The 15,190-nt window shown below is 34.7% G+C and overlaps 2 protein-coding genes across 2 annotated transcripts; both read left to right on the top strand.

Annotated features, from left to right (window-relative positions):
* Positions 1-494: 494 nt before the first annotated feature.
* Positions 495-5,491, top strand: LOC136070147 (uncharacterized). The gene is made up of 7 exons (XM_065779600.1): positions 495-1,218; positions 1,797-3,005; positions 3,123-3,450; positions 4,149-4,443; positions 4,537-4,753; positions 4,866-5,239; positions 5,382-5,491. Exons 1-7 carry the CDS (start codon positions 589-591, stop codon positions 5,467-5,469), a joined length of 3,141 nt encoding a protein of 1,046 aa, XP_065635672.1. The 5' UTR covers positions 495-588; the 3' UTR covers positions 5,470-5,491.
* Positions 5,467-14,283, top strand: LOC111997665 (uncharacterized). Its single transcript, XM_065779601.1, has 9 exons — positions 5,467-5,884; positions 6,169-7,366; positions 7,536-7,880; positions 8,001-8,238; positions 11,945-12,060; positions 12,126-12,296; positions 12,553-12,726; positions 13,216-13,293; positions 13,855-14,283. Exons 1-9 carry the CDS (start codon positions 5,529-5,531, stop codon positions 13,963-13,965), a joined length of 2,787 nt encoding a protein of 928 aa, XP_065635673.1. The 5' UTR covers positions 5,467-5,528; the 3' UTR covers positions 13,966-14,283.
* Positions 14,284-15,190: the final 907 nt, after the last annotated feature.

The raw sequence follows: 15,190 nt of genomic DNA, 5'->3' as shown, positions 1-15,190 counted from the left end.
TTTTTTTTTTTTTTCCCCAAACTATACTCAAGGGTATATTCAATTGAGAATCTAATACAAAGTTTCCTCTAAGAGATTCTATCCTCCAAACTTGGTGGTCTCTTTTAACCTAATAAAGTGTAGAATTTTACATGCCTATTTGTTGCACGCTCTGCTGGTAGAGTACAAGCAAGCTGTTACTTGATTCTTCTAGTAGACGATGTTTTTTAAATTAAAAGAAATTATAGATTAGGAAGACAAAACTATATACTTGTTCTTATCATTTTCCTGGGGGAAGAAGTATTGAATGTACTACAAGAAGAAAGTCAGTATCTTGTAAAATTGCTATTAATAGTAAACTGTCCTTTATAAATTGAATCTAGCATTCTCATTAGATATTGTATTGAGAATATAAGTGAGCTTAGCAGCTTATATATTTAAGCGTATAAACCTCCATTGAATTTCTTTGGTACTCTATTTTGAATTAACACCTTGTTTCATTCTTTATAGATAAAAGACATTCCGGAGTCCTTCGAATCAGTTCACCAGTATTTTGATTCATATATTGACCCTTTATTGGAAGAAACTCGTGCACAACTCTATTCAAGTATGGAGATTATATCAACAGCACCTTTTGCTGAAGTAATTGCATTTGATGAATCTGAGCCATACGGAGAAAATTTGTATGACCTTCAGGTTGAAAACTGGAGTAACCGATGCAGTGATCGTAGCAAGGAGCCTTACAAAACGTTGCCTGGAGATATTTTAATTTTAGTAGATGCTAAACCAGAGCATGTTTCTGATTTACAAAGAAGGTCTTGGGCTTTTGTTATGGTCACTAAAATCCAAGAGGATGATATTGGTGATAATTCTACATCTTTTTTTGAGAAGGATAATAGTACATCTACATCTGTCTTTGAGGATGATGATATTGATGATAATTCTACATCTTTTTTTGAGAAGGATAATAGTACATCTACATCTTTCTTTGAGGAGGATGATATTGATGATAATTCTACATCTATTTTTGAGAAGGATAATAGTACATCTACATCTTTCTTTGAGAAGGATAAGGGTACATCTACTAGCTTTAAAGTCAAGGCATTGAAAGATATTGATGTTGATGGATTGTTTGTGGTTTTCTTGACAAATACAATCCCTAACAAGAGAATGTGGAATGCACTGCACATGCGTAGAAATCTGAATATCATTAAGAAAGTCTTGTGCACTAGTTCTTTGGTAAGCAATTTGGGTATGAATGTTGAAGATTTAATACTACTGAGCATTAGATTCAGTTGCAAAATGGAATTGTCCCATTATGATTGACGTATGGTGCATGTGGAAAAAAAAGAACACTTAGCATGGATTATAGTATACTGATATTGTTTTAATTATTATTCGACAAAACATTTTACTTTAGAAGAATTTAGAGGAAGATAATTTTTTTGTGCATTACTCTAAAGATGTTCTCTTAGTTGATCCTTAAGCGACAGTGCTTATTTACTTATCATACCAATGGAAGTTCCTACTTTTCTCTTTTAGAAGCTGGTATTAGAATTCCCCCCCCCCCCCCCCCCCCCAAACACCCAAATTTACAACAGTTGTGCCTTTAAACTGTTGTGATAATATGGTTTGAGTTTATTAGTCCTCTCTGTCCCTCCCACACCAAATTTTGGAAATGCATTTCGTTAATTTATCTGTATGTCAATTGCAATAAGGGAAATTTGTTTTGGTTTTTCTAAATTTATACTTGTTTTACTGTCATTTGTTGCTAAGACTTTCTTTAATTATTTTAATTTTCTCATGTTGAACAACAGAATGAGGAAGACTGTGATCCCTGTTTTGCACAGAGTGATGGCAGCTGGGATGAGAAATTGGCAACGAGTATTACTTCAAAACTGAATGAATCCCAAAACAATGCTATTCTTGCTTGTCTACGTAAGATGCATATGCATTGCAACCACAAGTTGCCTGTGGAACTTATATGGGGTCCAACTGGTACTGGCAAAACAAAAACCACTGGCACCCTGCTTTTCACCCTTCTAAGAATGGGATATAGGACTCTTACTTGTGCCCCAACAAATGTTGCAATTAAAGGAGTGGCCTCTTGTGTCCTAAAGCTGGTGAAAGAATACTTCGAAACCGAAATTGGAATTGATGCTTTGTTTTGCCCATTTGGAGATATTCTCTTATTTGGGAATAATAAGCGGCTCAAGGTTGATTCGGACATGGAAATTATGTATTTGGATTATCGGGTCCAAAGGCTTACTGAGTGCCTGGGGCCTCTGACTGGTTGGAGGCATTGTTTTACTTCAATGATTGATCTTCTTGAAGATTGTGTTTCTCAATTTCACATGGACAATGAAATGATCAAAGAGAGAGAACAAAACAATGAAGAAGAAATTAAAGAGATAGAAAGTGATGGTGGCGAGGGGAAGTGCAAGTCATTTCTTGATTTTCTGAGAGAAAGATTTGTTGCTACTGCATCACCACTTGAAAATTGTCTTCAAGTCTTTTGTACACATTTACCCAAGAAATACATTCTCAAGCACAATTACCAAAACATTTTTTCTCTTATTGACCTACTTAAGTCTTTTGAAACCTTGTTGTTTAAAGATAATGTGGAATCTGAAGCACTGGAGGAGTTTTTTTCACATTCAGAAGTAGGTCAAGATATTTCTGAGCCATTTATGGATATACCATTCCTGCTGTATGTAAGGAGAAAAGAATGCCTTTCTCTTTTAAAAAAACTTCAGGGTTCATTTAATGAACTTGATCTTCCAAGCTCTATGAACAAATGGTCAATCAGGGATTTTTGTTTCAAAGCAGCTTCCTTAATTTTTTGCACTGCTTCAAGTTCTTATATGCTGCACTCAGTGGAAATGAAGCCACTGAACATTCTGGTTATTGATGAAGCTGCACAACTAAAAGAGTGTGAGTCGACCATTCCCCTGCAACTTCCGCGATTAAGGCATGCTATTCTTGTTGGTGATGAGCGCCAATTACCAGCAATGATTACAAGCAATGTATGTAAATGCTATTTGGTTTTTTTGGTACATTCATACCATTGTTTACATGTGAATTGGTTTTCTTTTTTTCTTTTTTCAAATGTTCTTTCAGAATCCATTAATTTTCTTTTGTAGATTTCTAAGAAAGTTGGTTTTGGGAGAAGTTTATTTGAGAGGTTGAGCTCATGGGGTTGCACAAAGCATCTTCTCAGTATACAGTACCGAATGCATCCATCTATAAGTTTTTTCCCAAATGCAAATTTTTATGACAACCAGATTTTAGATGCTCCAAAGGTTAAAAGAAAAAGCTATGAAAAACAGTATCTTCCAGGGCCAATGTTTGGTCCCTATTCTTTCATTAGTGTAATATACGGTAGGGAAGAGAAGGATGATTCTAAGCGTAGTTGGAGAAACATGGTTGAGGTTTCTATTGTGATGAAAATACTGCAGAATTTATACAAAGGTAACTCCTCTTGAAGTCTCATATTCTATGCCAACCTCGAGGTTGTCTTTAATTTGAAGAATAAGTTCAATGGGGCTTTATGTTGCTAAGGGGCTTATTTTCACAATTGACGTTGTCTTTGCTAATGGGCTATTTGTCCAATTGCATCTCATTCTTTCTACTCTATGATCTCATTCTTGACTTTTTGCCACATTTAAGTCATTGGTTTGATGCCAGTATAAACTGATTTGATTGATCTCTAATTCCTGAGAAAATACAAACAGGAGGAAGTTGATGAGTTTTTTTCAAATGGACCTTGTTATTCGGTAAGAAATGATACAATTGCAAAGGTAGGAAACTTTATTGAGAAATCTCATAATATATGTGTCTTGTTGCTTGTCAAGCAAGATACATTTTGATCCTTGTAGATCATGTACATTTTTACCCGAGAGTAAGTTAATTCAGCATATGTTAGGATTGTAACATAATGGAGTCTCAAGGAATACATAAATCAGCATATTAAATCTTTTAAAAGACTGTAAAGTACACATTTTTGTCATTTAGAATAGTCACATGTTTGTATCCGTTACTTTTATGTCTTTACCTCAATATGTTATGATGGAATCACCTTTGTTAGAGAAACAAGTTCTTAAACTTAGTTTTATTTATTTTTATATTGATTTATTCTTTCCCTCTTTTGGCTTTCGCTTTTAATTCAGCATGGGTTGGCACTGGCTCCAAACAAAATTTCCACATTGGTGTAATGTCTCCTTATGTTGCTCAAGTAGTAGCAATTCAAGAAAGACTTGGACCTTTCTCAAAAAAAAGAAAAGAAAGACTTGGACGGAAGTTTGATGCTCCTGATGAGTTTACAGTAAATGTCAAGTCAGTAGATGGGTTCCAGGGTGGGGAAGAGGACTTAATTATAATATCAACAGTAAGATCTAATACTCATGGATCAATTGGGTTCACATCGAATCGACAGAGAACTAACGTTGCTCTTACAAGGGCTAGGTAATATTTTATGTAAGTTCTTTCAAGAAGTTTGCCTCCGCTTCCATTTTAACAAGTATTGTAAATAACAATTGGCCTTGTAATGCCTTTCAGGCACTGTCTATGGATATTGGGAAATGAAAGAACACTGGTGAATAGTAAATCTGTTTGGAAAGACTTGGTCCTTGATGCTAAGAAACGCCAATGTTTCTTTTATGCTGATAAGGACAAGGATTTGGCTAAAGCAATATTAGACATGAAGAAAGAATTTGAACAGTTTGATGATTTGCTTAATCCTAATAGCATACTTTTTAAAAGTGCTAGGTGGAAGGTATTTGGCACCCTCATATCTATACTTTTCATTATATATTATTAATACTCTTTCTTAATTTTCTTATGTACTTATTTTAGTTTCCTTTATTTCCTTTTTGCAATCTCCACAGGTTCTTTTTAGTGATAACTTTCTGAAATCATTTCAAAAACTGAAGTCTATCCGGACAAAGAAGTCAGTTATAAACCTTCTAGTTAGAATTTCTAATGGCTGGAGACCCAAAAAGTTGAGCATAGTTTGTGAAAGTTCTTCACAGATCTTAAAGAAATTTAAGGTTGAAGGTCTTTATATTGTTTGTGCAAATGACATAGTAAAGGAACAGAGTGACATTGCAAAGGAATTGAGGTACTATCAAGTTTTGAAGATCTGGGATATAGTACCAATAGAGGCTGTTCCAAAATTAGTGAAACGTCTTGATAGTATGTTCGGAAAATATACAGATGACTTTATTAATCGCTGCCAAGAAAAATGTCTTGAGCTTGAGGGGTGTGTATATTTTTTTGCATTCTTGTAGATCTGTAATAACGTTTCCAATTTTGAAACTTGGATGATGCCTTATTTTGATATTTAAAATTTACTAGGATTTCTTTTTTATATTTTGAAACTTTTTCCCTTGCTTTGTGTCTAGGGATTTGGAAATTCCAAAGAGTTGGTCAATCTCTTTTGATATTGTTCGGATTAAGAATCTTGATAACCATGAAATGGGAGTGATCTAAGTGGTTGTGCTGCTGATGGCAGAAGTTATGTTGAGAATGCTAGAGTGAGTGAGAGTCTTATGCTGATGAAATTATACTTCTTATCATCAGGCATAGAGACCCACTTGCTTTCTAACAATGATGGTGGTGAATTGGATCTACCATTTGAAATATCTAACCAAGAGCTAGAGATAATCCTTTTTCCTAGAAGTACATTTGTACTGGGGCGGTCAAGTATTGGGAAAACTACTGTTTTGACTATGAAGTTATTTCTGAAAGAAAAACTGCACCACAAGGCAAGGGAGTTATTGTATAAGGAAAAGGAGGTTGAGGTGACCGCTACTGGGATGAAGGAAAATGTATTGCACCAACTTTTTGTGACAGTGAGTCCTAGACTGTGTTTTGCTGTAAAACAACATGTTTCTCATTTGAAAAGGTGAGTAGATTATCTAATAAAATGGTTTTGTGAATTTACTTTGCTTCTTTATGAATTAGTTTGCTTGATTTCGGACGAGAAACAATTGAACTCAGTATATACTTTAATTTCTTCAGGTTTTTGCGAAATTGGAAACATGATATATGTTTGATATTTCTTTTTGTCCTTGACATGGATTGGTTGTTTCAATTCATAAATGTGATATGCACTTTTCTTTCTAGGCAATAATGTTGGTTAATATAAAATGAAAAGCCTATTGTAACATTTTTTTTTTCCACATGCAGCTTTTCATGTGGTGGTAATTCTTCAAAAGGAAGTAGTTCAATTGATATGGATGATTTTGATGATGCCTCTCAATTCAAGGATATCCCTGATTCTTTTGTTGATGTTCCTCCCCTGTCATATCCTCTTGTCATAACATTTCACAAATTTTTGATAATGCTTGATGGAACTGTGGGTAATTCATACTTTGAAAGATTCCATGAAGCAAGGAAACTTTCTAATGGTCCAATAAGTGGTAGTTCAGTTTCCTTACAGAGCTTTATAAGGATGAAAGAAGTTAATTATGAAAGGTTTAGTACATCATACTGGCCCCGTTTCAATAGGCAGCTAACTAAGAAGCTCGACTCTTCTATAGTTTTCACAGAGATTATTTCCCATATAAAAGGTGGCCCACAAGTTGTGGAGGCAGGTGATGGTAAACTCAGTCGTGAGGACTATGTTCTACTATCAGGGGGCCGGGTTTCCCGTCTATGTATACAGAAGAGAGAGAAAATATATGAGATCTTTCAAAATTATGAAAAAATGAAGAATGAAAATGGTGAGTTTGATTTTTCTGATCTTGTAATTGATCTTCATCGTCGATTAAGAGTTGAAAGATATGAGGGTGATGAAATGGATTTTGTATATGTGGATGAGGTGCAAGATCTTACATTAAGCCAAATTGCTTTATTCAAATATATTTGTAAAAATGTTGAAGAGGGTTTTGTTTTCTCTGGTGATACTGCTCAGATGATTGTGAAGGGAATTGATTTTAGATTCCAAGATATAAGATCTCTGTTCTACAATAAGTTTGTGCTGGAATCAAAAAGCAGTGGACAAGATAGAAGAAAAGAGAAAGGAATAATCTCAGAGATCTTCCATTTGAGCCAAAACTTCCGTACTCATGATGGAGTTCTTAAGCTATCACAGAGTGTGATTGAACTTATTTATCTTTTCTTTCCTCTATCTACTGATGTTTTGCAGCCTGAGACTGGTCTTATATATGGTGAAGCTCCTATTCTGCTTGAATCAGGGAATAAAGAAAATGCTATCATAACTATTTTTGGCAATAGTGGAAATGATAGAGGAAGTATTGTTGGCTTCGGTGCAGAGCAGGTAATATTGGTACGAGATGATTTTGTTCGGAAGGAAATTACCAATCACGTTGGGAACCAAGCTCTTGTTCTAACTATTGTGGAGTGCAAGGGCCTTGAATTTCAGGTGCCTAAAATGCATGTTTACTCATTTGTTTTATCACTTTACAATTTATTTGTAAGTATAAATATTATCACTTCTTTTGTTCAAATCGAAATTCATTAACATTAAATTATCAATAATTTATTGGGTCATATTTTTCAGCCCATTTATGACTCATAATTGCTGTATGTAGGATGTATTGTTGTACAACTTTTTTGGCTCATCATCTCTGAAAAATCAATGGAGGGTGATATATAAATATATGGAAGAGCTCGATTTGCTTGACCCAACTTTACCAATCTCCTTCCCAAGTTTCAATGAGGCTAAACGCAATATGTTGTGCTCTGAACTGAAGCAACTTTATGTGGCTATCACTCGTGCCAGGCAAAGGTTGTGGATTTCTGAGAATTCAGAGGACCTCTGCAAACCAATGTTTGACTATTGGAAGAAAAAGTGTCTTGTCCAAGTCAAACAACTGGATGATTCACTTGCTCAGGCAATGCAGGTTACTAGCAGTCCTGAGGAGTGGAAGTCCCAGGTTACTATTGATTGTGATCCTATCTGAAGTATCTATTTCTGTCTTCTCTCTCTCACTCTCTCTCTTCTTTAGCAAAACCATTACTGTGGATGTCCAACTCTTGTATCTGTTTTTTTGCAGTTGTATTTTGAGCATAAGTTTGAACTTGCAATCAAGTGCTTTGAAAGAGCTGGTAATTATTATTGGGAAAGAAGGTCCAAGGCTGCTGGCCTTAGAGAAAATGCTGACCATATGCGCGGTTCAAATCTTGGAAAGGCAAATGTTATGCTTAGGCAAGTTGCTGAAATATTTGAAAATATAGGCAAAGCTGATTCTGCTGCCCAATGTTTTTCTGATTTGGGGGAGTATGAAAGAGCAGGTATGCATTGGATTCTCTGACTTTGGTTTAATATAACCTAGCATCTTTGATGTACATTTTGTTATTGTTCTAGTGTCGCAACTACATCATTATTATGGCAAATAACATCATCTAAAAATTTAATGTTTGAAGAAAACTGAAAGTTAATATTTTGAGTTTTAAAGTAATAAAAGTTGGAGAAGATAATTATGCATTAGAGAATGGTGTTTTCCCAAGTTTTTTAATTATTTTTATTTTTTATTGTTTAGAGGGAGAGGGTTTATTTTCTAGTGCAATGTCTAAGTCTCATCTTGCAAAGTGCAAGTGGAAGTGCATATTCAAGGTTTGAGAGTAGATATATTATAAAAAAACTAGTAAGTTGCTTGTGCGATGCACGAATAATATTATAATGTTTTATGTAAGATAATTTTGGAGAATGTTATACATATATTATAACATAATTGTTATAAAACTTTTTTAATAATGAGTTCATCGTAAGAGGTAACCAAAAAAAAAAAATTACCTGTAGGGGTTTTGGCGGCTTAATGGTGGTGGGAGGCCAGCATGACCATGGTGGCAGCACCTCAAATTCCTCTCTTACAAATACTTTCAATTTTAGATCTTTTATTTTGGTAATAGTGAAAATAGTGCGTTTCATTTAACAATCCACAATATTTTCATGCCTCTCTATCTCTCCCTAGGGCCTTATCTGGTTAGTTATATTAGTCCTTAATTATTATTTTTTTGCTTTTTTTTTTAATACTAAAACAGTTGGTATGCTAAAAGACATAAAGAAGAGAGAAAGGTGTAGTGTAAGCTCAGGAAATTAATGAGATAACAATAAAAATAAGTTAATATGATCTTTTGGATAACAGTAAAAAAACTTAATAAAAAGAGGTCAAAAATGGCTAAATGCAAAATTAGAGCGTCACATGGCAAGATCTCATGTACTGAGTGTATGAGATCTCTACTTTTATATATACAAGCAAAATGGTGGTGTAGTGAATGGATAAGGTCAATGAACATGACACAAAAGGACTGTTAAACCAAAATTGTCTGAGACTTGTCGTTGACTATGGTATTCTTTTGGTTTGTTTGCAATTGATGGGGTTAACGTTGAGGATCTTGGTGATCAAATCACGGGCTCAATAAGTCAAAGGGCAGTTTCTTCTTTTTAATGGGTGGGTCTCGGGAGTAATTTTTAGGTACTCCCGAAACACAGAGAATGGTGCTCCCTCCTCTCATATTCATGGTGGGGTCCGCTCATTAAATTCGTGGTAGGGTCTACCATAAATATGAGAGGAGGGAGCACCATTTCACTATACTTCAAAACTACCTAAGAATTTTCCGGGTCTTGAAATGTGGATCAGTTGGGATTACCAATGATGGGGTCAAGACTTTAGATGGCTACTAGGTCTTATTTATTTATTTATTTTTATTTTTTTTGGGTTCTGTTTTTGGCACTTGCAATTGAGGCCAATGGTTGGATTGTTTGGGATATGACAAAGATGACTGGGTGCGGGTTGTTGGCTGTGTGGGTAGTTTGGGTATTTTTTTTTTTTTCGAGGGGATATGAATACACTAGGTTTGGGTTGGTGTGGGTGGTTTTTTGGCTAGGAGAAGGAAAGTGAATGCCCTACCTTGGTTGTGTGCAAAGTGGAGGTTTCACAGATGATAGGGTTTAATGAAGTTGGATTTTTTGGTTATTTAAATTTTGGTGATGGTTGCATTTTATGGTTATTTCAATTTTGTTTGTGACCCACGGCGATGCTTGAAAATCATAGATCAATTTTTCATGCAGCACTAACATTGAAACAAAACTTACAATAAAGAAACAATAAAAACCTTGGAATTAGCACCTAGGGTTGTTTGGAGTCAGGGCCAAAAAGATAGAAAATCTCAAAGTTAGCACCTACTGTTGGTTGGAGTTAGAACAAGGCAAGTGATAAAATTCCCAGAGTTTTTACTTTTCTGCTTGATAAATAGGGGGGAGGGGGGCTGTGGGGGTCAAACCCCCATGTCCAAGCATTACAAGAGGTTTTGGAATCACTAGGGTATCCCTGGAACCCAATTTATCACTCAATAAAAATTGCCTCCATGGGAGTACAATAGGAAGCCTAAATAGACTATTAGATCTAAATCCTAATTCTACTTGATTTAGGCAAACTAATTATTGAATTATAAAAATAGCCTTGACTCTAAGAAATTAATTAAATTTATTAATAACCTAATTAATTACTGAGACCTAAAATAATAAAATCGATTTGACTAGTAAAAATACAATTGACTCCTAAAATTAAATATAACTAAATTAATGTTGAGAATTGAGAAGCTTAATGGACAGTGCATGTTGTCAAAAGAAGATTGGCATGGCCACTTCAAATAGTTTGAATTTTGCTTCCTGCAGTAATGGATTTAATTGCCTCGAGTCTGGCAACAAAAGATCCCTGTCTAACTGGGTGAAAGAGGGAGATCAGACATGTGTAAGGAGTATCATTACACTGTGGCGCAATATATTTAAAACGTGATGATGAGGTGGCAGTGTTTTATTTAAAATATAAAAAAGGAGGGGGGGGGGGGGGGGAGGGAGAGNGGGGAGAGAGAGAGAGAGAGAGAGAGATGTATCAAATATGTAGGGACGAAAACTGAATCGTTGTTACTAAATTCAATGGTTAGTATTATAATTAAAGAAACAAGTGGTGCTTGAGGGAGAGGGAGACAGCATATGTAAGGAGTGTCAACACACTATGGCATAACATTTTTTAAACATGATAATGAGGTGGCAGCGTTTTACTTAAAATAAAGGAGTGGAATATACTAATCACTATGTTTACTAAAATTCAAAAGAGAAGTTGACTCCTGATGGTAATCACTATGTTATTTGGTATTCATATTGATAATTTTTTTTTTTTTTTTATGGGATTCATATTGATAATTGATATAGAGCAATTAACGTAGTTACCATTGGTATTAAAGAACCACCTTTGATAAGGAAATATTTTCCCTTCATTGAGGCAAAATGGACCGACCGATACACTTTTAGAAACAAAGTCAAATCATAAAATCAAAGGCTTGACAAAGGCCATCAACACAGCCCTGTAATCAAAACGATGCTTAAATTATAATAAGCACAAACAATGGTTTTGAGCCTGGCAAGGGAAGATTTGTCTCAGCTGAATTTGTTGCTATTTGGTAGTTTTTTAATTTATTTTTTTTATTATCTTTCCATCTGTAAATTCATATTGCGCACAGTCACGCACACACATAAACATAGTCAGGGACACATGCACAAATTTTGTGGTTTTGGGGGAAGAAATTTGGTTGCTCCATAATTTGATATGGATTTCATCAGGAAATTTTTAAATAAGAGAAATGTTAACAAGTGTCGTAGGGGCATTGGTTAAGAATTCATTTTAAGAAAGTTTTGATATCACTTTTATGGGAAATGAAAAAAGCTGTCAAAATATTAATTGTTTTTTGTTTTTCTCCCATAAAAATTTTCTTTAATTGGATTGTTAACCAATACCTTACGGCACTCATTAACATGACCATTTAAATAAAAAACTATTGATATGTCATGAGGTCATAGTGTGATTATAATTTTTTACATACTTGAAAATTTTTGTCTAGATATGATCCTTCACTTGGTTTTGCTCTTCAGTTTTTGGCATTCTATTTCCTTATGTTGTTATTTTATCTATCTTTATTGCCTTATGTGTCCATGTAGTTACAATGCAAGCTCAACGGACAGCTCCGCCTGATATGGTGTGCAAAGACAATTTTTTGATCCAAAGCACTATTGTTCCTGTTGGAACAATTGATGAGGACATTACACCTAGCATGGTATGTTTTTGTAGCTTTGTTGTTCTTGATTCTATATTTTGGCTTCTCATAGATTGTTTTGGCAGTTTGCCAAGGATGGCAGCAAGTGCATTGAAGAGAACAAGTTGAGAGTGACCCTCATTAGCCCGCCCAGTTCACCAGAACTGTCACCAATTAATGGACTATGGAAACAGGGGCTAGCTAGCTCAAAATTGAAAAAAAGTCAAGAATTGGGTAGAGTGGAAACGCAGCTAACGGTTAGAGAAACTCTTCTTAGTTAATAATGTTGGGTTTAACTAATTCCCACCCCCCATCCCCCCCCCCCACATAATTTTTGAACACTTCAATAAGAATTATCTGGTATCCCATAATTTTTGAATACTTCAATAAGAATTATCTGGTATATGTTATCACTAATATGTTGATTGAGTTTCAAGTAGATTAAGCATATTAAATGGTAAACTAGGATTGCTTGTAGAATATCATATGGTAGTTCTTATTTTATTGGTTCAGGTTCCTAAGGATATAGATGAGTCCAAATTGTTTAACGAAAAGGTGCTAAATCTAGCTGAGGATATGGAGTCGAAAACAGTGAAGGATACAGAACTGAAGCCAGCAAAGGATGCAGAACTGAAGCCAGCAGAGGATGCAGTACTGAAGCCAGTAAAGCATGCAGAACTTAAGCCAGTAGAGGATTCAGAACTTAAGCCATTTCTTCTCAATTTAGAGTTTCGGTTGAAATTTTATGATGAAGTCCCTATTGAAAATGAAAATTTTCTTCAGTAATTCTTCTCCGTCCTTATTGGCTCAGTCCCTTATTGTATGTTCTACCCACAGGATCATCTAATATTTGTTTCTTTTAAACTTCTTTGGGATGGGGATAATTATGTGATATTTGCCCCCTGATTATATCAGATTTGTTACAATTATCCCCCTGATGGGGATAATTGTGTGTTATTTGCCCCCTGATCATATCAGATTCTTTACAATTATGCGTTAGGAATTGATTAGTTATAGTAGTCCTCGCATTTGGAATGACCATATATATTTCTTTTTTTTATATGGTATTTTGATATCAGTTCAATTTTGTTGTTTTATAAAATTTATAATGAATCTGTTTAGTACGAGGATGGAATCTTGTTCTATAGCACTCAAGTCTTTGGATTTCCTTTGCAGGCTGAAGTTACTATTTCAAAGCTAACAGAGGAGAAGAGTTCAAGCATTCAAGATATAAGAGTCTTCCAGGAGAAACTTGTAAGTTGTTACTTCTTGAACATATTCTGTTCTTAGTGTTTCTTTTGATATGCTTAAAGTCAGTGAGTTCTGCCATAAGCCTTGCAATGCATTTTTTTCCCTATCCTAGTGCAAAGGAATTTATTGACTGTAAATCTTATCTGGTCACTATCTGTTTATTAAAAACATCTAGTCCTGCGCTCCTATGTGAGTGTTTGGATCCGACTTATTTGTGCGTCTGCGTTTTACATCACATTTCGTTCCTTTTTTTTTTTTTCAAGCTGCAACTTTTGACTTTTCTCCCGTGAACAGTGCACTCGTGTACTGTTCACAAGTCCCACAACTTCACTTTTCAGCAATTTTTTCGTGAAAAATTGATCCTACGATACTATTTACACATTTAAAAATTATTTTGTGTTTCCAGTTTTCAATTTTCAGTTTTTAGCAAAAATAAGTTGTATCCAACCTCATTCTGGCCAACCTAATTTTCCCCAACTGCTTTTTGCATCGATTGATTCCTCCTTTGCTTTTATTTCTTATTTGTGGCATTGAAATTTTTCTTTTACCTTTATTGCTTTGCAGGCAGAGTTGAGCAAAAGAGGAGTGAGAAGAGGTCAAGTCGGATTTCCTCTTCTATTTGTTTGTATGGTGGCCATCGTCAGTGTTGAGCTTGGATACCTTTTACATCGTTGAACACTTCACAAAGCATTAACACTTCATGATTAATTCCTAGCTAGTTGTAGATAGAGGTATAAGAATCTCTCTCCTCTCATTATAAATGTGCAGAGGATGTATTTTAGTCAGTATGTTCATTCTGGCCAATTTCCTCGGAATGGAATATAAGTGTGCTGCGAGTATACCGGATTCTTTTTTTTTTTTTTTTAAGAGAGAAGTGGGAAGGGGGGGGATGTGTGTAAATGAGCTCCGTATACATATGCTGATGAAGTACATGATTTCCATATGCTCTTGATTTAACCAAAATATGGAAAATTGGAAACTTGTTTGGGATCATTATGCACTGCTGTCTGTGTCAATTAGATGAAATAACCCCAAGTAACGAAGAAAATAAATAAAATCACGCAAGATAGAAGAACAGACCAAATTCCTCAGACTAACCCTAGCTTGCATGGGGGAATTCAGGAGAACCCTGATATATGTTCATTGTCTGAGTTAAAGAAAGGACTCCTTTTGTTGAGGTTATTTGATAGCACACTAAGCTTATTGAAGAACTAATTTTCAGAGTGGGCTGGACCGAAAAAGATGCCTTGCACCTTGTCAATCAAAACTGAAAGAAATTTTCTGATAATAAGCTGAAGGATGACTGATGAGTGTGTGGTTTTAGTGTTGTATAACGTTAGCAAGTGGATAATCAATATACCATGTTTCAGCCATAAACATAAGTGGATACCATGCCAATTTCGCTTCTTCTTCTTCTTTTATTTTATTTTTTTATTTTTGCTGTAAAATGTTTTTTGAAAATATTTTCAGTATTTTTCCTGTGTTTAATTTGTAAAATTTGGGCAAGTTTGAAAAAGTTTTCGTTAACAGTAAAATTTTGAAAAAAAAAAAATCCTTGATAAAACATTTTACTAAAAGACATCGTGTCTAACACCCTCATTTGGTGGTTTGTGTTTGAAAAATTTTATGTCATACAAAATACTTGAAAATATATTGATTGAAAATATTTCACAGCAAAACAACCGAGCGTGGTGTGCTTGATACTAATTTGAGAGCACAGCCAAATTAGGAGGAGAAATAGTTGTTAAGCCTACGATGATCTAGGCAATGTCACTTGAACATCAAATTTATATGGTTTTCAAATTTCAAGTCATGTAAGTCACAAGTTTATTATAAATAGGGTTGCAAATGAATTGAGTATTAAAAAAATCAAAATTTTTCATTTAATTTTAGGCAAAAA

This window comes from Quercus suber, unplaced genomic scaffold, assembly GCF_002906115.3.
Source record: "Quercus suber isolate HL8 unplaced genomic scaffold, Cork oak 2.0 scaffold_214, whole genome shotgun sequence".
In the NCBI taxonomy this organism is placed as follows: Eukaryota; Viridiplantae; Streptophyta; class Magnoliopsida; order Fagales; family Fagaceae; genus Quercus; species Quercus suber.
The sequence above is the reverse complement of the archived record's forward strand: the minus strand, read 5'-3'. Positions and strand labels throughout refer to the sequence as shown.

Coding starts and splice junctions, on each gene's coding strand:
- LOC136070147 (XM_065779600.1), top strand. CDS start 589: ATGGAGATTATATCAACAGCACCTTTTGCTGAAGTAATTGCATTTGAT. Junction 4,444..4,536: donor GTTGCTCTTACAAGGGCTAG/GTAATATTTTAT, acceptor AATGCCTTTCAG/GCACTGTCTATGGATATTGG. Junction 5,240..5,381: donor AAATGTCTTGAGCTTGAGGG/GTGTGTATATTT, acceptor CTTTGTGTCTAG/GGATTTGGAAATTCCAAAGA.
- LOC111997665 (XM_065779601.1), top strand. CDS start 5,529: ATGCTGATGAAATTATACTTCTTATCATCAGGCATAGAGACCCACTTG. Junction 5,885..6,168: donor CATGTTTCTCATTTGAAAAG/GTGAGTAGATTA, acceptor TTCCACATGCAG/CTTTTCATGTGGTGGTAATT. Junction 8,239..11,944: donor GGGGGAGTATGAAAGAGCAG/GTATGCATTGGA, acceptor GTGTCCATGTAG/TTACAATGCAAGCTCAACGG.